This window comes from Chelonia mydas, chromosome 11, assembly GCF_015237465.2.
Source record: "Chelonia mydas isolate rCheMyd1 chromosome 11, rCheMyd1.pri.v2, whole genome shotgun sequence".
NCBI lineage: Eukaryota > Metazoa > Chordata > Testudines > Cheloniidae > Chelonia > Chelonia mydas.
Genome location: NC_051251.2, coordinates 6543672 through 6566082, shown reverse-complemented (window position 1 = coordinate 6566082; position 22411 = coordinate 6543672). Strand labels below are relative to the sequence as shown.

Sequence of the window (22411 nt, the reverse complement as noted above, 5' to 3'; positions counted from 1 at the left end):
GAGGCTAAAGGCAGCGGAAATGCATCTCAATTATTTCAGATACCTGGCAGGGCAGCGTCCACAGGATCCAGGGAAGCTGATGTTGTATCTCGGACTCAGCAGGCTCTGTAACATCAGCCCCAGTTTGGTCTGTAACTCGGTTCAGGTAGACATCGCCCCCTGCAATCCACACTTGTTTGGAGCAGCCCTTTATCACAAGGAGGCTGTTTTGAGTCCAGGGAAATGCTGCTTCTGTGCCTAATGGAGAAAAAACATCAGGCTTCAGCTACTCCTTTGTTCTCTCTTTGCTGTAACACCCCTTTCATTTTCTTTCATTTAACAGAAGATAAGATCTGGACTGCGGTGCAGCACAACAACACAGAGCTAACCAGAGTCCAAGGGGCCGATCCTGAGAAACCATATGCCATGTACTTTAACTACACCAGCAGCATGGACCAGATTGAGGCCATGATAAACAGTGCAGAGTACTGTGAACAGGAGGTGGCTTACCACTGCAAAAAGTCACGTCTGCTGAACACCCCGAGTAAGCGCCACCAACTGAAATAATTTCTTGTTAGCTGTTATTGATTATACAGCAGACATAGCCCGCAGTGCGACTGAAGCAAAAATATGGTGCAGAGTAAGGAGCGTCTGTCCTCACACACAGGGCTAGCATTGCACAGAGACTGACAGTAGGCAGAGGGCGAGGCAATGGAATTCCACAGTGCATGTGCACCCACACTAAAATAAAGACGGGCCTGGAGGTTTCCTTCTAAGACTAGGATATGCCTCTCTTAAACCACAGCAGCTTTACTGAACTGCCTTTAAATGCAAACTCTTGGGTGTATTGTTCTTGTTTGTATTACCATAGTGCCAAGCAGCCCTCGTCACAGATCAGGACCCCACTGCGCTAGGTGCTGTACAAACGTGGAATGCAACTGCAGATCAGAATAGAGAGCAGCCAAACTGCTCCAAATCCTGGAGTATTCACATAGGGGAAGGCTGCAGTCCCTCATGAGTATTGGAGCCAGCCTGAAGCCATACAGAACATAACTACTCACCAGGGCTTTTGGTAGCTCAGCACAGTTTCTCAGCCAAAACTCATTTCCTCTTCTGGTAGAAGGATCCGATTTTCTGGCCTGATATTACACAGTGGCAGGAAGACCAGAGGGAGGAAATACTCCCCGCTTTATTTGCTCTTGTAGAGCAAGTCCCTGGTGAATTCCCTGGGCAGTTACCTACCCATAGGAACCCTTTTAGATTCAGGTGATTAGTTATCCAGGGGAGATGTACAGTGATAAGGGCAGCTGTCTGAATAATTGAAAATCTCTTTTTTTTGTTACTTGTTATACATGTGCAATCCTGGTGCTTTGATTATCAGACAAGCAATTCTATAGACTTGTCAGTGAGTGAAAAGCTAATCCGACTGAAATGTCAACCAAGACTTAAAGGGCTGTTGCATGGGGATTCGTTTCTGTCATGTTTCATATATACAGCATACTGGGAAGCGTTGGCATGTATTGAAATGCCTGATTGGTTACTGGCAAGACAGAAAACCCATGTGACCACCTGGCAGATAACCTGGCCATTCGGTACATTTAAAACTGTGAAATAGACCTCTTGGTATATAAAGGATTTGCCAACGAGAAAAGGACGACTTAGACAATACCAAGCAATATGTTAGTACTCAGCACCATAGACAGGAGGAAAAACCACGTGGGAAGGCGATAAAGGAGAGAAGGAAAGAGGAAAACATGTACCCTATTTTGGGTGGAGGGTCAGAGGAAAATATGACTTTCCTGTCCCTTGTTCATTACTACATCCTTCTAGTGATGTCTGGCTGCTTTATGTGATGCTGTTCCTTATGTATTATCGGCATGCTGGCTACTGATCTTTTGTTAAATGGCATGAAAGCCCTGGTGCCTGGGCATAATAGTAGACATGGATGTGAACTGACATGTACATACATGTATTTGGTGCACAGATACTACAGAGATACTGCTGCTACTAAGGACCTGATGCAAATCACGTCATGATTTTTTTTTTAATTTTTTTTTTTAGTCCTGAATATTAACAATCATGTTCCAGGGCATAAGCCAGCCACTAATTGACAGGGTGAAAAGAAAATTCCCTTTAGACAGATAATTCTGCAGTTATCAGTGAAAGCATTTGTTGCACCTTCCGTTGACTCATACAGTGCTGGCCGCTGTCAGGGAGAGGATACAGGCAGAGGTAGTCCGTAGCATGGCTGATTGTCTCAGGTTGGGAAGAAGCCACGGCACTGTGCTGTTTTCCTGGCAGTCGCAGCATCCCGGTGACAGAGGACCATGCCGCAGTTTCATAGCTCATTACCTGGTTCTCTGTTTCTCATTTGTTTAATGAACCAGAAAAACTGCAGAGCCCAGGAGGACATAATCCAGAAGGGTGGATGTGGCCAGCTTTCTTTTTCTTTCCCCCCCATCCGCTGTTCTTTATTTACATTTGACATTTGTCATCCAGGGCGTTGTTACTAGCCCACGGTAGTGGACTTTAGGAAGACATGGAACATACACACAAGTAAAATGTGTGAGCTCTTGAAATGACAAGGTTTCAGGGACAGCTGGTTCTTGGTTATATATTAAATGGATTTAAATGATACCCCAGGTTTGTTTTGTTTGTCCAAAACCTCATATATCCAAATCTCCGTGTTAGCTGAAATTTGTGCTGAAATAAAAATGTTCCCGGTGCTCTTTATTAACTGATATACAAGTGCAAATAACGCTAGCACGTGCTGGAATCGAGACTCTTGGGGGGATTTTCTCTTGCCTCTGCCTCAGTTGTGTGACACCTGGGAGGAACCTGACACCTCTCTGGCACAAGGGTGTTATGAGGCTTAATTAAAGTTTATGAAGCACTCTGAGATCCTCGCCTCCAAGGCAGTATATAAATATAAATGTATTATTATTGGTATTCATAGATTCATGGATTTTAGGGCCAGAAGGAACCATTAGATTATTATCTCTGACCTCCTGCATATCATGGGCCATTACATTTGACCTGGTTATCCTGTACTGAATCCAACTTGTGTTTGGCTAAAGCTACACCTTCCGGAAAGGCATCCGGGTATGACAGGGTGGTAGTTGCTTTTTATTGTTATTTTATTATTAATCCCAATCTTGTAAAAGATCTGGGCCAATTTTGACACTGGATTTTTTTTAAAGTCAGGTCAGTTTACTTAGCATAGTGCAGATCATGGCAGTGAAGCGTAATCCACGACCAGTGTATCTAACGCTGGCATGTTTCAAAGAGGAGCAGTGTGGAGATTTTTTCTTCCCTTCATGTCTTCACTCGGCAGTGATGATACATGCTGCTACCTGTCAGCTCTTTGCAGCTCTGGCTTGGCAAAACATTAATCTAGCACTCAGGCATTGGGCATGCTAGAAAACCAAAGCTCACTCAGTTCCATTAAAACCAAGGGAGGTTTTTGCACTCTGTGGAGTTGCTGCAGCATATATCAATGAATTTCTTTCTGCTCTCCCTGCTCTGTGTCCCTGCATATGTGGCCAGATCCTCAACTGGTATAAATTGGCTATTCTGATTTATTTCAGTTGAAGTTCAGACTTATAATCTGTGCCCTGTTGGTGTAAGAGCCTTCTCCTCTGCAACTCATACTGTCTGGAACAGGCTTATCAGTTTTCGCTCACATGTGAAACGTCAGCTGAAACCATATCTGCTTCTGTGCCACCAGCCTAGATTTTAAGTAACTTGTAGACTTCCGAATGCATGTGTGTTAATGAAGGATTAATTGATTTTCATAGCGTTGGATGGAATTAAAATTACTTCTTATTGACCAACAGTTGTTACAATCTAGTGGCTAGTTGGTAGGTCTAAAGCCAGTTGCTATTGAGGGGCATCCAGATCACGCAAGCAAACACCACATTTGGTGTATATTGGCAACGTCCTTGATAGTCAAGGCAAAACAGTGACTCTGGAGACTGGCTACCATCTCACCCCTAGAAGCTGTCCATCTTGTCAAGAGTTGAGATCTATTAGTGGAGAATTGTGAGGGAAGCTCACACTGCTACTGCCAATGCCTTCCTCGTCCTGGGGATTGAGAGAGGTCTTTAGTTCCTTGGGCAGACAATCCAGCATCTTTAAGAACATGCCAGGTGCTGAGAATGAGAAGACACTCTATCTTTCTCTCCTTTTCTTGCATATTATGGATGCTTATGCCTCAAATACTGGTGGCTTCTTGTAATGCTTAGCAAAGAGTCAGGAGTCAAGTTGTTTAGAGATATGAGAGCACTTTCGCTAATTGAATGAGCCCTCTGCTGGGTCTGAGTCCGCTCAGGCTTATAGAAGCAGCACTGGGCATGCTCCGAGTCTTAACTCATACATTAGCCTAGTCATTCCCATATATCAGTTACATGACAACATTAGGACATTTACCGCATATTAGTAACTGGATAGCTAAATTTACAGTACCCAGGGGCCAGTTTCTTCAGCGTGCAGTGCACCAGCCTAGGCAGGGATTGACGGAAGAGAGCAAATTCAAACAGGAGAGTTAAAGAATTGTATTTTTTCACCATTTTCTTTGTATCTCCTCTCCTTCTCTGGGCTTGCTTTTCCTTACACTCTTTTACCTTGAGTTAGGGCTTAGGCTCCTCCCTAAGGTAAAGAAAAAGGTATGGAGAGCATTCACACAAGCCTTTACAGATGTATTGTGCACCTCAAGTTAATTAGCAATCAGTTAACTCGAGGTAAAGAAGGCTAGTGTAGACATACCCTGTCTTGTTTGCCCCTCCAATGATAGCCTCCCCAAGTCCCAACAAACCAGTATTTCATCTAGACTAAACTGTTAATTGATCTGGAAGGTGAATGCCCAACACAAACTCCGAGGGGAATTTGCTGATCAGAGGTGCTCAGTTGCTTTGCTGACTACTTCTTGGGTCTCCCTAGGGCATGCAGAGGTTTCATGTAATTCTGCAGATACCAGGTTTGGCACTGATTCAACAGTGAGACCCTCTGGCATGTCTCTAGTCTGCCTTAAACCTTTTCCATGTCAAGAAAGAGCGTCCACACTCATCCATGCAGCTATCTTCCCCATCCCATTCAGTGCCCATTCTCTGAACCTCCCAGCCACTCTGCATTGCACGTCCTAGAACACCAATTATATCCGGTCCTTTCTGACTGTGCCTATGCAGCATATCCCCAGCCCATTTTGCTCTTGTTAATTATTGCAGTGGACTGGTATTTTCTGGTTAAACTCCACTATTTAGCTTCTTACCCATGCTCTAATTCTGAAGTAAGAGGGACAGACTGGTTCCAACCAACTTTTAACACAAAAGTAACGTGAAGTGATATCAAAAGACTGATAACAAGCAAATAATAATTTGTCTTCATGCATTTGCCCACTATTATTCCTTCACCTTTCAAAGATAATTTCCATGTTATCATCCCAGGTACTTTACATTGCTATTATATTACCAAGAGACAGTTTGTTGTATAAAACAGAGATCAGGGCAACTTGCCCTCAAAGAATGACTCATCTTTGACAGTGGCTGATGGGTGTCAGGTGTAGATTGTGCAGTGTAATTATGACTGGGTAATTAGAATCTTCTTCCTGGGAATGATTGACTAGAGGTCTGTGTTATCCACTATCCCACCTTGCCTCTTCACTCCAGAGTGGTGATGCTGACAGCCCCTTGCAAGCATTACTCTAAATAAACCAAGCTATATTTACAGCACCTGCAACACAGTTGGGAGCAGAAATGTAACACAGAGGATATCGGTCCACTTACTTGCAGAAAGAGATTTTGGGAGCCATTTTAAGCTATTAAATTGTAGGCAGGGTGCAGATAATACAATAGGTGAAACCTGATCATAGCAAGAATAACTGGTTTTGTGAGGGAGGTAATTGACCACTCCAGTTAATAGTGGGCATTCAGGATGGTTGCTGGCTATGAAAATCTATTCCAAAACTCTGGTTTCTTAAGTACAAAGAGAGTAGGTTTACTTGAGAGAGAAGGGGACAGGAAAGAGGGATTCTGTCCCCACCACTCACGCTATGTAGCTGCCAAGTTCTCTGACAGGTCTTGTGGCTGTGAGCAGGAACATCATTTTTTTATGGGAGAAGGAGGGCAGTTACCTCCCCCCCACCCAACCTTGTTTTGCTCCCTCTAGACTTTTCATAGGTCTATAGGCTCCGCTTTTGCACCCCCATCGACTTTGCAGGATATAATATAGTCACATATAATGTTGTTTATGGGGACATAACTTTGCTCCCCTCACCTGAAGTTTCTAAACTGATGCCCCTGCATGTAAGTGAAGTGAGCAGGTGTTTTGTTTTTGTTTTGCTTTTTGTGATCCCACCTGCCTTTCCCTATCCAATAATAGATTCATGATAACACTTGACAGCTACATAACACCTTCCATTTGAGGTTCTTGAGGTGCTGTCACCTACTTGTGGGTTAAGAAAGTATTATTATCCCCATTTTCCTGATGGGGAAGTTGAGGCAAAGAGAAATGAAGTCACTTTCTAAAGGTCACACATGGCAAAGCTGGGAGTGTAACTCAGGTGTCCTGATCAAAGTCTGCCAAAAGTTTATCCTTCTCTTAACTTTCAGTGTTTTTTTCCTCTCTCCCAGTCTCTTTCCCATTTCCTCTTCGCTTCACCATTGTATTTCCCTTTGCTTGCAACCTGGTTCATTTCCCTGTCCCCTCACTTCCATTGGGCCTTTCCCCGATGGCCTTGTCTCCACCCTCCAGTCCAATCCCCCCCTTGAATTTTACCACTTCAGGTCGTATCCCTCAATGCGCCCAGCCTGCTGCATATCTCTCTGTCAGGCCCCTGTCTCTGCTGCCCACACATGCTCCCTCATGACCCACTCTGGGGTTGGGGTACTGCTGCTGCGGTCCAGGAGGCTGAGGAATGAGTAAGAGGGTGCCGTTCTCAGCCTACACATTCTCCTCTCTACCTGCCCCATTGTGCTGCACTGAGGGGTGCAGTGGGGGGGAGCCCATGGAAGGAGCAGAGAGAAGGACATTTGGAAGAACCCTGGCTCGGCAGTGCCAACCCGAGATACCCGTTGTATGGACACCACCTAAGATGCTGAAGTCCAGAAAGAGCTTTGGCTCTCAAAATCCCTTACCTCCAAATACCACTGTGGAAGGCTACCGTGTGACAAAATGGCGGGAAATGTCGATGATTGCGGAGAACCTGGCTCCCCCAGAACAACTGCCCCCAGGCACTGACCCCAAATGAAAAGAGCGGTGTGCTCTTAAACCGAGCGAGAGATGAGGGGATGAAAGCTGGTGACAACGTGACCCTGTAGAAGTTGAGGAATGACCCGAAATGTGAACGTGGAGAGCCTAAACAAATGCCTGAACGCTGCCTGAGGTAGTACCCCCGGCAAAAACTTGCACCCTTTGAGGAGATAAATGACAACACCAGGTCTTGGCTGCAGGTTTGGAGCGATAAGTTATGGTGATGAGAATAACCCCTAGGGCCCAGGAGGAGCAGGGAATGTAGAGGAATGCCCATTCCTTCCCTGCATCCCAGCTTAGGAGCAACAGCGGAGACCAGTGGTAGAGCTCTGGCAGAGTCGTGGGGTGATTCTCTCTCCTGATGTGTGATGCTGTGCAGGTATGTGTCCATGGCGAATATCAGCCAGGCACTTTCGTTTGCATTAACTCTAGACATACTTAGTATCCAAGAGCTTCTCAGCACTGTAGCTAATAGGCTGATGAGGAAGGGCTGTCTGAGAGACCTGTACAGCTTTGTGCCTGTTTGCTCATTAAACAGGGCTGTGACTTAAGACTCTTTAGCAAACGTCTTTCTCCCCCGGCCACCCCGACAGTATTTTCAACTGATCTGAAAGAGCTCTCCTGAATATGCTCTGCTTTGTTTAAACCCCCTAAGTTTGTAAGACTCCCTAAGGTGAATAAATTCTGAGTTTTGCAGTACATAGAAAGCACCTTCTCTAATGTGCAAGCAGCTTGCTCCAAAAACATTTAGCTACAGAAGGCGGCAGATTTCATAAAGAGATACACATTAAATCATGCAAACTCTGGCTTGGGACTTGAGAGACCCAGGTTCATATCCTTGCTCTGCCACAGACTGCTGTTGTGAGCTTGGACCACATTTATCTCTCTGTGCCTCAGTTTCCCATCTGAGAAATGGGGGTAATAGCACTGTCCTATCCCATAGGGGTGTTATGAGGATAACTACACTAAAGCATGTAAGGTGCTCAGTAACGGGGAGTGGGTCAGCCACTGGCACCACAGTAAGAGAACCATCCCTTTTGTCATTGCTGGTTAGGATGCTGGAAGACATGTTAGGCTTGTCTAGTATGGAATCTAGGGGCTTGGGGTGTTTGTTCTGAAAGACCCTCTGACTCAGTGTATCTGGTGTGCCATGCCTCCCATCCCTCTTGCCTTGCCATCAGCCCTGTGTAAGCGGTGGGAAGGAGTAGCACACCTACAGCACAGCAACAAAGGAGCCAAAAGTACAGCAAGTTGTACAATCAAAGAAAAAAAATATGAACACATGAAAATTGAAGTCTTGGGTGGGATAAAGTCTGTATAAATGTGCCAGGCAACCAGCCTGTCTTCACTCCAGCCCTTTCTAATGATCCAGCTCTCCTGGGGGGCCCAAGAATGTAACCAATGAAAATGACTAGCTGTGTGGGGGAGGAATTGGTTTTTCTTTTTTTAATATAATTGACTCCTTCCTTTGAATCTCCAAGACCACCATCCTGGCTATGGCTCTCTTACGATGCAGAGATAGTCTTGATAGCTGGTGTTTATCCCGTTGATGCATGTATAGAGAGCAATTATATCTGTCCTCAGCCTTCGTTTTGTTAGGATAAACAAGCCAAGCTCCTTAAGTCTCCTCTCGTAAGTAGGTTTTCCATTCCTCTGATCATCCTCGTAGCTCTTCTCTGCAGCTGTTCCAGTTGGAATTCATCTTTCTTAAACATGGGAGACCAGAACTGCACACAGTATTCCAGATGAGGTCTCCCCAGGTCCTGGTAAGAGCACTTCCCTAGCTCTACTGGAAATGTTGCTTGGACTAACTGCAGTGTGAGCTTATAATGATTTCTTGTCTGCCTCCAAAACATAGCAAATAAGGGCTAAACTAAGAGGTCAGTGTGGGGGAGGGAGTACCTCAGCTTGGTGTGGCTTACATCTTAGAGCCCCTTCAACATATAAGTTATACAGACATAGGCTCAGTTAAAGTCCATTTGATTGAGACCCACTTACTGACACTTAACTAATTCCCTCTTATCACCTCTGAATTTGGCCTATGGTGTTGGTAAAACTTGCCCACTGAGGAGTCTGGAAGAAGTTGTAAATCACAGCAGTGTAAACGTCCTCCGATTCATTTCTGAATTTGGCTGACACAGCCAAAGAAGCTGCTGTCCACATCTGCAAACCAGCCACATTGATGGTTCCTGGGCTAGTGTCATCAAGTATGGCTGAACAGGAATACAGTAATGATCATTTGTATCTCTGCATTCTCTTTCTGTGTAGATCTCGAAGTAATTTGAGTTAATGAACGTAATATCGCATCATCTCTGTGAGATTGGTAAATTTAATCCCCCTTTGAGCTGGGGAAACTGAGGCACAGGCAGACTAAGGTACATGTCCAAGATCACCTAGTAAGTCATGAGGATGGAACCCAAAAGTCCTGGTTCCAAGTCTCCTGCTTTAAGCCCTACATGCTCTTTCTCTGCAGGAAACCACAGCAGATAGGTGCATGCTGAGGGCATATTAGGGCATGAGCAGTGTCATAGATTAATTTTATAGTGCAGCTCGGAGGAGAAGAGAGAGGTTAGAGCATGGAAAACCAAGTCCAGGTATAACTCATGGTAGATTACTTTGGACTGAATTCATCCCTAGTGTAAATCTGTCAGAGACGATGAATATGAGCTCGTGTCCATAAGGCTGATGGAGAAGGTGTTTTCTTTTCTCAGAAGCAATGAAGAGAGTGGAAGGGAGAAATACTGTGTTTGCAGTTGAAAGGCTATGTTTGCAGATACTGTTCAAACCGTACTGCTCTAAGACCCTTCCCCAAGTATTAGGTGGATGGCGTTTTGTGGATACATTTTGTGCAAGGGTAAGGATAAGTGCAAAATAGCACTGTTAAAGTCTGTATTTATTTCTTTATTTTTACTATTTCAGGGAGAATGAGCACAGAGAAAGTATTGTCTGGCACTTGGGATGTGAGATGGGTGGGAGGCTTTTGAGTATTTTCCTTTCAGGAAGCATCTAAAAAAAGCAATAGACAAATTGATTTTTCCCCGATTGATTTTGGGGATGATCTGATTGAGGCCTGCTAAGGAGCTGGAAAGACTTCGATGAGCTGAAAGAAAACAAGCCTTAAATGTGTCCTTGGAGAGGCATTTTTAATGTCCACCAAGCCAGGCAGATTGAGGAGGAAACAGAAAAAGCTTTTGATTTTGAGTGTGTTCCTGACCTCTTTGATCCAAGGAGGACTCAAACCTTAATGGGAGAGAGGTTTAGCCAAGAGGGTCATTCCGCCCGAAGAGAATCAGTTCCACATTACAGGCATTCTATCTAGAGAGGAAATCAGAGGTCCCCAAAAGTAAACATTCGAGGCCTGGCACTTTCCCCGTGTTCCTTGACATGCGTAGATCAGTTTTCACATGAGCAATTTACAAAAAAAAGTTGACTAATTAATCCTTACAGTGCCCTTGGGAGGCGGTATTGTTACCCCATTTTATGGTGAGGGAAACTGAGGCACGGGGGTATTTTCAAAAGCTCTCATTGATTCCACTGGGAGAGGAGTTGGATCAACTCTGAGCACTTTTCAAAATACCACTTTCAATGTCTTGCCACATTAACAAACAGCGGGCCAGCAGCAGAGCCAGGAAAAAGAATTCCTGTTCTCCCAGATCCGTGTCTTTAACCACTGACCCTCTTTGCTTTATCCTTCGCCACAGCAGAGTGAAGTATAAGAACCCTCAAACCCATCTCCAGAGTTCCATATCCAGATGCCACCTCGGGGAAATTAACTTAGTGTGTGTCTGTGTGTTTAGGCAGAACAAGAGGGAGTAAGAGAAGATGAGGCAGTCTGAGAAAACAGTGGTGAAGTCAGTGTAATTATTAAATAGTCGTCTGCTTATATCCCTAAACTATTGGCTGGGGCATGCTCCTACACAAGAGAAGCCAATGGGAATTACATGACTGACTTCAATGGGAGCAGGAGCAGTCCCTTAGAAAGGAGAGAGTTAGAGGTAAAGATGGTTTTGGTAACTGTAACAAGGAATAAAAATTCTACCCTTTTGGGTTCTCTCTCCCTAAATGAACAACCCATCCACTCTGGACAGTGAGTTAGACGAGACTGAAGACACAACACTACTCCAGGTTAATAACATACCAGAGAACAACTGCACCAATAACATTATTCTAAGAAGGGTTGTTTCTATGGTGATATAAGAATATATTTATAAGTTTAGCATTTAAATTAAGAATGTCCTGCATTTTGACATGCTCAAGGAACACTGCGTAGCATCAGTGGATGTTGTAACTTGTATTTTTATGGCCCTGGAGCCATCCTGGGGCTTTTCTTTCAAAGATGGCTTCAGTGGTGATGAAGGCACTAGGTTAAGTGTCCTGTAGATTGAAGCCTTCTGCTTATCAAGAGAACTGCTAGAGCAGAGAGAGCATGGTGCCAGCTTCTTCACACGGTCTCACCAATGTCCCTCAACCCTGACCTGCAGAAGAACGCCTCCAGGGGTGAGAGTCGAATCAGGCCCATTCAAATCTTGGCTTGTCTACTGAGAATAATGAAGAGGTTTCTCATTCTAATGGTAGCTTTTCTCGTAGTGGGCTGAAATGTACCCACCCATTCAGATAATTTCTCAAGCATTTTCATTTTTTTTTATACTTTAGGATATTCTGCCATGATTTATTTTTGACAGACCAGGATTCAGAGAATTTTTAAAGCACTGTGAACTCCTGCAGGTCCTGATCTAAAGCCCACTGCAGTCAATGGAGGTCTGATCATTGGCTTTTATAGGCATTGGATTGAGTCCGTGGATAGTCAGAGGTCTTTAGGCACCTAACTCCCATTGAAGTGGAATACCCAAGTTCAGATCCCTTCTCCATGTCAGACAGAGGTAGGAATTGCACCCCGGGGGCTCCCACATCCTGGGTGAGTACCCTAACCATTGTGCTAAGGGTTATAAGGGAGGCCGTCTCTTCCTCTGGTCCCAAGTGGAGATAGGCTCCCTGCCTAGCATGCTGGCTTTTGTAGATTCCATTCTTAGCTGCCGTCTCTCACCAGGCATGGTATGGGGAGCCTACGCACCTAAACTGGAGTTTGTGGATTCCAATGGGTGGATAAGCACCTAAATTGTGGATTTGGAGCTGAGTAATCTTTCACGGGTCTTTGAAAAGCTTGCGGCTCGCTGTGCAGGATTTCTTTTGTACTAAGGGCTTGCCTGTCTGCCTTGTGCACTACCTATTTTACTCTCCCCTCATGGGTTTAATTTCTCACTCTCACTTCCCCTAAACCTGTGGTTTACCTAGAGGTTAAAAATTATGCATCCAGTTTACAGGATCTAGCAATTCTACTACATTAACATTAATAGTGCATGAAAAGTGCTCCCAGTGGCATTGTCTGCAGTCAGTAGCCTTTCTCCATGCTTCCTGTTCAGGCTGTGTTACTTAATGAGACCACAAGGTAGTCAGTGGCACTTGTGTTGATGGAACCAGGAAGGTAATGATGGTTTCTGGTTGTCCTTTTTCTCAGTTTTCCGTTACTAAACCGAATGCAGCCACGACAAGTTTGTTTTACTGATGAATCCAGACTAATGGCGGGATGCATGCTGAAATGAAGAGAGATCAGAGAAGTTGTGCTGAAGACTGTCATCACTTATATGTAAAGGAGTATTTTAAATGTGAACTTCTCTTTTAGCCTCTGATTCAAATGGTTATTACAATAGAGAGAGGGGGAGAGAAGGCAGTGAAGGCTAAAAGCAGCTGACTGATGAGAACTGATTGGTCTTTCTCAGCCCACTTGTTGGGCAAAGTCTTCTTTTAGCTATTGCCTACCCTGCCAAGCTCAAGGGTGAGCAGAGACCTCCATTTGGTTTTCTCACATTGGCAAGAGTGTGATGCTCTTAAGCAAAGGTGCCCAAATTTTGCCCAGATGAAGACCATACTCGTGGCTTGCCTGGAGCTTAAGGACTGTTCCTACTTTGAGATATCCTCATCATAAATGAAGCGGTGGTGTCTTCTGTTAAGATCACGATGGAGCACAGAGTGGTAGGACTTGTTGACTTCTCCTGTTGGCAGGTGAATTTGGCCCTCCCTCTGGCCTCATCTCCTTTAAGAAAAATCTGGCTCCTTTGTCAGCTGTACCCCTCTGTCATCCATAGCTGAATTTACCAGCAGCTCTTACCAGTCAACATAATTCAGAGACTATTTGCAAACCTTGTTTCCACTAAGCAACCAGATCCAAAGCAGTGCTTTCTCTTCTGGATTGTGTCACTCATGCTGAAGGTTTAAATTCTGGATTGAGGCAAAGAGTCACTGTTGCATTCTGATTCCTTCCTCTACAAGACAGGTTAGGGACTCCAGCCAATCTGCAGAACATTAGAAGCCTCTGCTAAATAGACCAGAATTTTATTGAGTGAGTAATCACCTCCTCTTATTGGTGGAGTAATCACCTTATCTATGACTAATGCCTCTAGAGGGAGGTAGAGTCTTCCCAAAATGTCACCTGCACAATTCTTTTCACTTCTCTACAAGGTTCAGGGACCAGTCTAGCTATATTGTGCTGAAGAATGTAAAGTTTTCAAAGGGTGAAATTTATGTTCCATGAAACACATTGCCAAAATTAATAGGTAAATGAACAAAGCGAAACAGACTTTTAGACAGATTATAATACTGTGTAGTAACTGGGTGGTGGAGTAAAAGCAGAAGCTAATGGGTAAACATAACCACATAACAATGACATAAACATACAATGTGTAGTATACAGCTGTGTTTACTCAAATGAAGCCAGTGTAACACTATAAGATACAATTTAGGAGACAAGACAATTGCAGATAATCTTGCTTGAAAGGATAGTTTCCTTGGCTAGTTTGTATTAGTAGAAGAGAAGTTATTCTAGCTTAGCCCCATGGGAATGCTTGTGTTTGTTACAATAGTGTTACTTCAATTGATAATTTGTACCTTTTAATAGGACATTTTCGTGAGTGAAAAAATAGATTTGAATGGATGTTCCAAAAGGTAATTCCAGGACAAACTTCACTTTTATTTTGACCCCATTCACAGTCCTTTTGATTCACTGTCCACACACATCTGTAGGATGGATTTTTTCCCCACCCAAGAATGTTCCTGGAAAGTGAAAGTTTCGTGAATGTTCATGCAGGTGTTTGCCTGTGATGGAAATGTTCACTCCTCTGTCTTGAAATGTTTTTGCACCCCTTATTATTTATAATCATCCATTCAGAGGGCAGAAACAATGCCTTGTGACTTAAGTGACCATTCAGATAGTACACAGTCAAAGCAAATAGTTTGCAAACAGTTAGTAGGCTGTATTATGTTTGTATTGAATGTTTTAAACAACTTTAAATAACTAATACATTTATAACAATCAGAGTCTGTTCATGGATAACAAATGAAAAAGGGCTAAATTGGTGAAATAAATTCACTACTGAAAGTCATTTAGATACTACTGTGATGAGCATGGTGTAAAAATCTGTATAGTAGTGTAGTAGTATATGAGTAATTCATCTAATAGGTTTTGAGGATCAAATTAACTTCTAGCACGAGGAGGCTCAGTGCCACTGGATTCACTATTATTGTGCTCACTTAGGCCAAGAGTGAATTTGAGCCTACACAAGGACTGTAGGATTTGGTCCTTAGTTATTGAGTGTTTTCTAAAATTCCATTCTAATGAAAAATAAATGCTGACCCTTGGATAATATTATCAAGCTCCTGAGGTGTAAAGCAGAGGTAGCAATATTACCCCAAAGCAGACTCAATGCAGTGCTTTCAGACAGAACTAAAGACCGTAGGAGTGCTGGAGTCAGAGTGGCAATTGCCTGTTCTCTAGAACGGCAGAGGAATACTCTGCACAAACCAAGGGATGGAGAATGGAAAGGTGTCTGTAAACCTAGGACTGTCTATCTGCTGGAATGGTGCCAGTATAAATTAGAACAGCCAGCCAGGCCATACTCCCTACTTGGAAAGATTGATGCAGGAGCTTCTACAAAATGTTTGTGCTTCCCAAGGATTTCACTATGTACGGGGTATCCCTCACTGGTTGTCTAAGCTGGATTTAGGCTGCTTTATACTACCGGAGTGGTACAAAGCAGCTGGAGCACAGGAAAGAATCAGTCTTTCTAAATGTTCAACATGGAATCGTAGGACTGGAAGGGACCTCGAGAGGTCATCTAGTCCAGTCCCCTGCACTCATGGCAGGACTAAGTATTATCTAGTCCATCCCTGACAGGTGTCTATCTAACCTGCTCTTAAAAATCTCTGGAGACTCCACAGTCTCCCTAGGCAATTTATTCTAGTGCTTAACCACCCTGACAGAAAGATTTTCCTAATGTTCAACCAAAACCACCCTTGCTGCAATTTAAGCCCATTGCTTCTTGTCCTATCCTCAGGCATTAAGGAGAACAATTTTTCTCCCTCCTCCTTGTAACAACCTTTTTATGTACTTGAAAACTTTTATCATGTACACCACTCAGTCTTCTGTTCTGCAGGCTAAACAAACCCATTTTTATCCATTAATATTCACGTGGGCAAGGTCTCTCCTCCAGGCATATGAGAAACAATAACAGATTTTTTACCCCTGTTTGACTGCATCATTCTTGAGAATACGTAGTGGTGCACTGGATCTCAGCAAACACTTGGAGGTGCAAATGACAGAATTGACATGATTGAGGTATGTAGTAGCCAAGTCTAATCAGCATTTGTATTTGCATATCAGATAATTAGCCAGCTAAAATATTTGCACCCACAAAATTGCAGCACAATTGAGGGTTGCAAACATATAAGTAGGTCTTGAAAATTTGGCCCGATCATTGCTGTTTCTAGGTGCTTTCTTATCATTTCATTTGGTCTGATACATTTGTACGTGCAGTTTTCAAAGAGTGGCTTCTTAAGATTGTTGCATGCCACTTAGCATTGAAACATTACTCTACGGAATGTAACCCTTTGCAAAACAGTGAAAACTTGGAGGCCCTAAAAACAGAATTAGGTGACTAGTTGAGCAATAATATATTGCCTAACCTAATGAAAAGTCATTACCTTTAAATAATGGACCACATCACAGATTTAATTATCCCAAGGCAAGGTAGAGGGTGCTTCATGCCGACAAGGTCAATTACCTTATCCAGAAGAGCCAGTTTGATATATATTATGAATAATTCACAGACACAGAAATTAGATATGTAAAAGTGTCCCCGCTATAATGTGGTGAAAGCATTCAGATTCATTCTTTATGTATTTAAGGTAATAGCCAAAGGACAATTACGGCTGCTTAATAGTAACACTGGTTAGGTGATGAGAAACGCCAGGTGGATAGTCAAATCCACATTAACATGCGTTACATATGAAAGCATTGTCCTTTGTGCAAGTCTCATACAAGAGGGCAATAAACTGATTTTGCCCTTATTTTGACAGTTTTCTCTCGTACCCCATCTCTCTCACAAAACCCAGAAGGCCTTTGGTTATGCTTCGTCCGGTTGATTTCAGTCTCTGACCTTTGGGAAGCTAGCTACATAAAATACTCTAGCTAGACAGAGCACCCTCTGATTTTTCTTTGTTGAACATTTCAGCCTTTGGGGCAGTCTCAAAAATCACAAGGGAAACGCTCACATTGACTTCAGCGGGCTTTGGGTTGTGCCCTCACTGTTGTTAATGTCACAATCGTACCTGAAAGCCTTACCTAAAAGTAGGACCCCATTGTACTAGGCGCCATGTAAACGGAGAATTCCTGCCCCCAACATTTCATATCTAAGTCAGCAGGGGAAACAAAGTCAAAGCAAGTTGCTAAGGAAGCGCAACAGGTGAGTAGCAGTTCCAGAAATAGAACCCATGCCTCCTGACTCCTACTTTACAACCCTAGCCACTGGACTCAGCCCTCTGGGGCCTGATTCCATCTTGCCTTGCAACTAATGTAGCCATTTACACCGATGCAGAGTCGGGGTAAAATGCTGCCTGATCTAATTGTGAGGTTTTACACCCTCTGCGCACTCACTTTGCACAGGCAGGGGTAAGTGACTACAGAAGAGGCAAGGCAGGGCAGGATCAGGTCCTTTGAATGGCTCTGCGTTTAGTTTGTTAAAAGGGTGGTGCAGTTACTCTGGATCTGCACTGGAGTTACTGTACGAGGCACGGCGCTTTTCCTTCTGCTTTTTTTTTTTTAACATAGTGCAGAAACACACATTCTGCAAGGTTCTCAATCAGTCACACCTAGTGGAAAAAAACTGCTACTTTGGGTTATACGCTCGCTGTTAAGAAATGTTTATGATAAATGTGCTAAACACACCATTGTAATTATTGGATTTTTTATATATACACCTATTTGTGAGACATATATGTCACACGGTGCAAGCTGTTCACTATTTGAAAGTCAGTTCCTCCTCTGTGCACGCCAAGAAGGAATATTTTGTATTGTGCTCACAGGGAACTTATTCTTTTTAAATCAGTTCTTAAAGCATCCCACATCCATAACATTTTTGGAAAAAAATATCTCCAGGAAATGCAATTGGAGTAAATGTATTTACAAACTCTGCATGTGGAACATTTTCAAAGAAATGCAGGAGGATTTTGCTAAGTATACCACTCTGAAAATATATCTGATAGGTCCCGCCTACACAACCAGGGCATTGATTGTCTCTCCAATCTCTTCTGCCTGGGAAATTTTTTTAACTATATTTATTGGAGGCTTGCTGTTCAGTGAGGGATGAAAGTCAACACAGCTTTTGGTGGTTGGAATAGAAGACACCATAGAAACGGCCCAGGAAATGCCATTGCTCAGGCAAGAATGGCGTTTCCTGACAGAGCCATGAGACCTGTTGTTACCTTGCTGAATTTGGGATATTGGATGTTTTGAACTGGTGGTTTTGGTGATCACTGCAGTAGATAGAGAGGAAGACTATTTGGATATGCCTCTGGAGAAATCCAGACCCAAGACAGTAGTCTCTTGGTAGAAGATCTCTCACAGGCAACAATCCCATTGCCTTGAAGGGAAGTTTAATGTGCAAACAGGATTGTTTTCATTTTTAATCATGTATTACTCTTTCATGCAGGGTTCTGTGGGTGTGGATGTGCAGAATACTGTTGCTGCTGAAATTGCTGTTCTAAGAACCAAATCTTGTACATCTATCTATATGACTGGAGGAGTCTGGGTGCAGTGAAATGGGTGTGGTTCCACATGCAGGAGTGGGTAGAATTGCTGGAGACTTCACAGGGTAACCTCCCTTCCAATCCTGTCCCAAGCTTGGCTGGGCCAGAGGAGCTGATCTATTGAGTTGAGCTTTCTCTTTGGAGTAGATGAGGGAGGTTGTTACCCAAGGTTGGTTGGTTGGTTGGTTGGTTTTTTCCCCCTGATAGTGCAGCTGAAGCCTGGAGAGATGAAGTGATTTAAGAAGTCATACAGAGGATCTCTGATAGAGACAGGAATACAACCCATGTCTTCTTATTTTCTGTCCTGTACCTTAGCCAGAAGACCACCGTCCTGCTAAGAGTAATAAATCATATTGCTTGAAATACCATCTCATACCAACCTAGAGCTATTTAGCAGTCGGACTAAAATGATGACACAAGCTGTGTTATAGACCAACATAGTCTCTTGACATATGGTGACCTTAAGTGTGAATTCTAAACACACTAAACCAGCACGTCTAGGGAATAACATGCTCTTTCAGCATATTGTGACTTTACACAAACAACAGTAACCTTAGCTTTCTTGCTTTGACTTTGCAATGAGTGGTAACGGCCAGGGGAAATCCCTCAGGGTTGCAGTTTTTTAGGATGCCTTGGGAGAAGGTGGCTAATTTGTCAGGTACCTTAGTTTAAATGTCTAGATTTAATAGTGACATTTCATGGCCTTTGAGTTTACCTGCTTTCTTTCCTGGGAAGAAGAAGTTCAGCAGAATTCTGGAAGGTGTTGTGGAATTGTCTCTTTAATGAGGCATTCAGCAGGCTGGCTTCTGCTCCTATTTAACTCCACATCAAGACTCACACTGGCTTTAATCACAGCAAGACTGGGGAGCCAACTAACAATTTTTTAAAAACGTTTGAATGAGGGGAAATAAAATCAACGCAAAAAGAAAAGGAGGACTTGTGGCACCTTAGAGACTAACCAATTTATCTGAGCATAAGCTTTCGTGAGCTTTAAGCTTTTCGTGCTCAAATAAATTGGTTAGTCTCTAAGGTGCCACAAGTCCTCCTTTTCTTTTTGCGAATACAGACTAACACGGCTGTTACTCTAAAATCAACACAATTTTCCTTTAAATAATGAGCTGTTAAAATATGAGACTAGGTATAGAGTCAGGAAGGAAACTGGAACATGTAAATTGAATGTGTGTATTTTGATATTCTTATTCATCCAGAGCTTTTCTAGTACTGTGTCTCGACAGAATTATGGAGGATGCCTCTTTTCCCCTTGGTGCTGTTGGGCTGTGCCCTAGAAGTCCCGAGGAAGTCACGATACAGACTAGCCTGAGCCGAAAAGATTTACTAGCTTATGTATGTATGTACTTGCATGCATGAATGCGAACAGGTGTTCACATGGTGACGTTAGGTGGGTCAGCTGTTTGAGCCCTCTGTCTTTTATTTAAAAGTAAAGCTGTATACGTAAAGCCACTTAGACCTCTAGTCACAATTAAAATTTAGCAACCTCCAGCCGCTCAGTTCAAAAGTCCATTTGTCTTAGTTGGGGCCTTTGATTAACTTATCTTTACTCATGTTAATTGAAAGGTGAGTTCACAGTCATCAAGAGGTCTGTGATTCATCCAGTCATTAGTAACGCTAAGGTTTAACAGCAAAAGGCAGCAGAAGGAAACTGTTTTTGGTGGGAGGGAGTAACTTGGGAACCTCTTTGTCAAATGACCCCAAATATGCACTGCTACCGCTACCCCACATCCTCATGAGGCACACCAAATTTCATAGCAATCTGATGAACCATTAGAATTTTAGAGCAAGAGTCAAGTTTTAAAGCATAAAAAATGTTGGTAATGGAAGCCCTTTAACTGTTTTTTCTGTCTTGATGAATGCACAGTGTAAAAATATACATGTTCTTAAATACTGTTCTCAATGTGGCTTCCCCAAAGATTTAGTGTCATACGCTACCTTAGGTTAAACTCGACAGAACGAGACCATTTTGACTCACATCACATTGTTACCCAGGGGTTTCAGAACCCAAAGCAGTGGTGACTTAATTGTTTCTGTCCAGATGCTGTCAGGAATCAGTCAGTGGGGACACAGGGGCCTGTCCAGCTGATGGGGAGTTTAGGTGTCTGCTCCTTGCCTGAAGAGAAGCTCCCTCGGACTGCTCTGAAGTGTTTGTTCACTTAATCTTTTATAGCTAACTCTCACAAAAATCATAAGTTGTAGTAACCCTTAGTGGGTTACCATAGTAACCCTTACTGGGTAGGGTTGCCAAGCCTCCAGGATTGTCCTGGAGTCTCCAGGAATTAAAGATGGTTCTTTAATTAAAGATTATGTCATTAGATGAAACCTCCAGGAACACATCCAACTAAAATTGGCAACCCCACTACTGGGTCAACAATTCTCCTAACGCCAACAAATTGTTCATTATCTCTTATCAGCAAAGCATTTCTAGTATTTCTAGTCGTAACAACAATAAAACATATTTGTCAGGAGCACTCACAACCAAGGTCACTATCCACTCACTCTCTTCCATTCTCGTGGTATGTTAACTCTTTTCCCCTCCTCCCATTCTGATTAGCAAAGCTGCAACTGCAGCAATGTGGCCTTGCCTGTGAAAACCCTGACAGTTATTCCTAGCCATGTGGTGGTTTGCTTTTAATCAATGGTGGCTAAATACACACAAAATGACTTCAGTTTAGTTTGGTCAAATTCTGGGGTTACAACCTAATAGTTTGATCTCTAGCTCTATGCAAAAAAGAAACCACATAGAAAGTTTTTTAATGGCTATTTTGGGGGTCTTACATCTCCAGAACTCCGCACTCAAATCACTCCATATTTGGACTGCTAACACTACCCTACACTTTTCTGAGGCACACCACATTTCAAAGAAATCCAGCTAAGCATGTTGACTTCAGAGGACTGAGAAAGGTTGGCATTTTAACTGATGTCATGATGCAACCTTAACTATAATAGTGTTCCTGCACCACCATGATTAGGAAATATATTTTTGCTTTTATGTCCCCTAATTGAATAAACTGTTCAAGTTCTGTTTATTTTCTGACCTGTACCTTAGCCAGAAGGTTGAATTCTTCAAGTACAAGGAAAAGCAGACTCTACCCAAATGTGTATGTATATATGTAACACATATATCTGTGTGTATACTACTTAGTGTGGCTGAGTGGCAGAATCTTGTGTGTGCATGTGATATTCTGTTCTCTTCGATACAGGTTTTATACTACCCATTCTTTCTCTTGCCCTCTCCCCAGGGGAGAACTGTCTGTGCACTGTAAGCTTTTGTCTTAGTAGACTTGCTTTGTTTTAAACATCCGTGCTGCTCTGTGGGTATGTTAAGGAAGACAGGTTAAAGAAGTGCAAGGTGGTGAGGTTTGTGATGGTCCTTAGTTCCTGCATGAATTCATTCCACAGTCTTTAACTGGCCACTGAGAAAGCTCTGTTTCCTCATCAGACAGGCTTTGTGGAAAGTTTCATGGTGCCTGAGGAGTGGAGTTGTAGACCACGATCTATGTCCCAGAACTTTACGCTGTGTTTTAGATATTCTGGGCCAGGCTGTTGAGTGCCTTGATGATAAAGTCCTGATCCTTGTTGACTCTCTATTGTATGGGAAGCCCATGTAGAGAGCATAAGATGAGACTGATGTGCTTGTGGTAGCCCATGTTGCTGAGGAGATGCACTGCAGCAGTCTGTACTAGTTGGAGTTTTCCATGGGCTGAAGCCTTCATGCCCAGGTGTAGCCCACTGCTGCAGTCCAGCCAAGAGATGACAAAAGTATAAATAACTGAGGCCTATTAATCATCTGCTGACATGGAGTGGACTCTTGCAGCCAACTGGAGATGACAGAAAGCGGTACTCCTTGACACTGCCACAACTTGCAGGGGATGCTATGATACAAATAGCACCTTACTGCACTACCTATGCCAGCTCAGCTGCCCTGTCTGGCATGCTGAGGGGTACCCAGGCTCCACCAACATCCTGCTCTGGGAGAGGAGTAATAGGCACCGAGTTGTAAAGGGGTGATGCTACTCACTCCCCATAATGTAGGTGC

The 22411-nt window shown here is 43.3% G+C and overlaps 1 protein-coding gene across 3 annotated transcripts in view; it reads left to right on the top strand.

Moving 5' to 3' along the window:
• The window catches only part of CNTNAP5 (contactin associated protein family member 5), a 424927-nt gene that overhangs the window by 309400 nt on the left and 93116 nt on the right, over positions 1-22411 (top strand). For 2 of the 3 annotated variants that reach the window (XM_037912460.2, XM_043525186.1), the window contains one exon: positions 323-523. The exons of the other annotated variant lie outside the window; for it this stretch is intronic. In XM_037912460.2, the coding sequence (XP_037768388.1) occupies positions 323-523 (201 nt within the window). The remainder of the gene's footprint in view (positions 1-322; positions 524-22411) is intronic. 3 annotated transcript variants of the gene reach the window in all.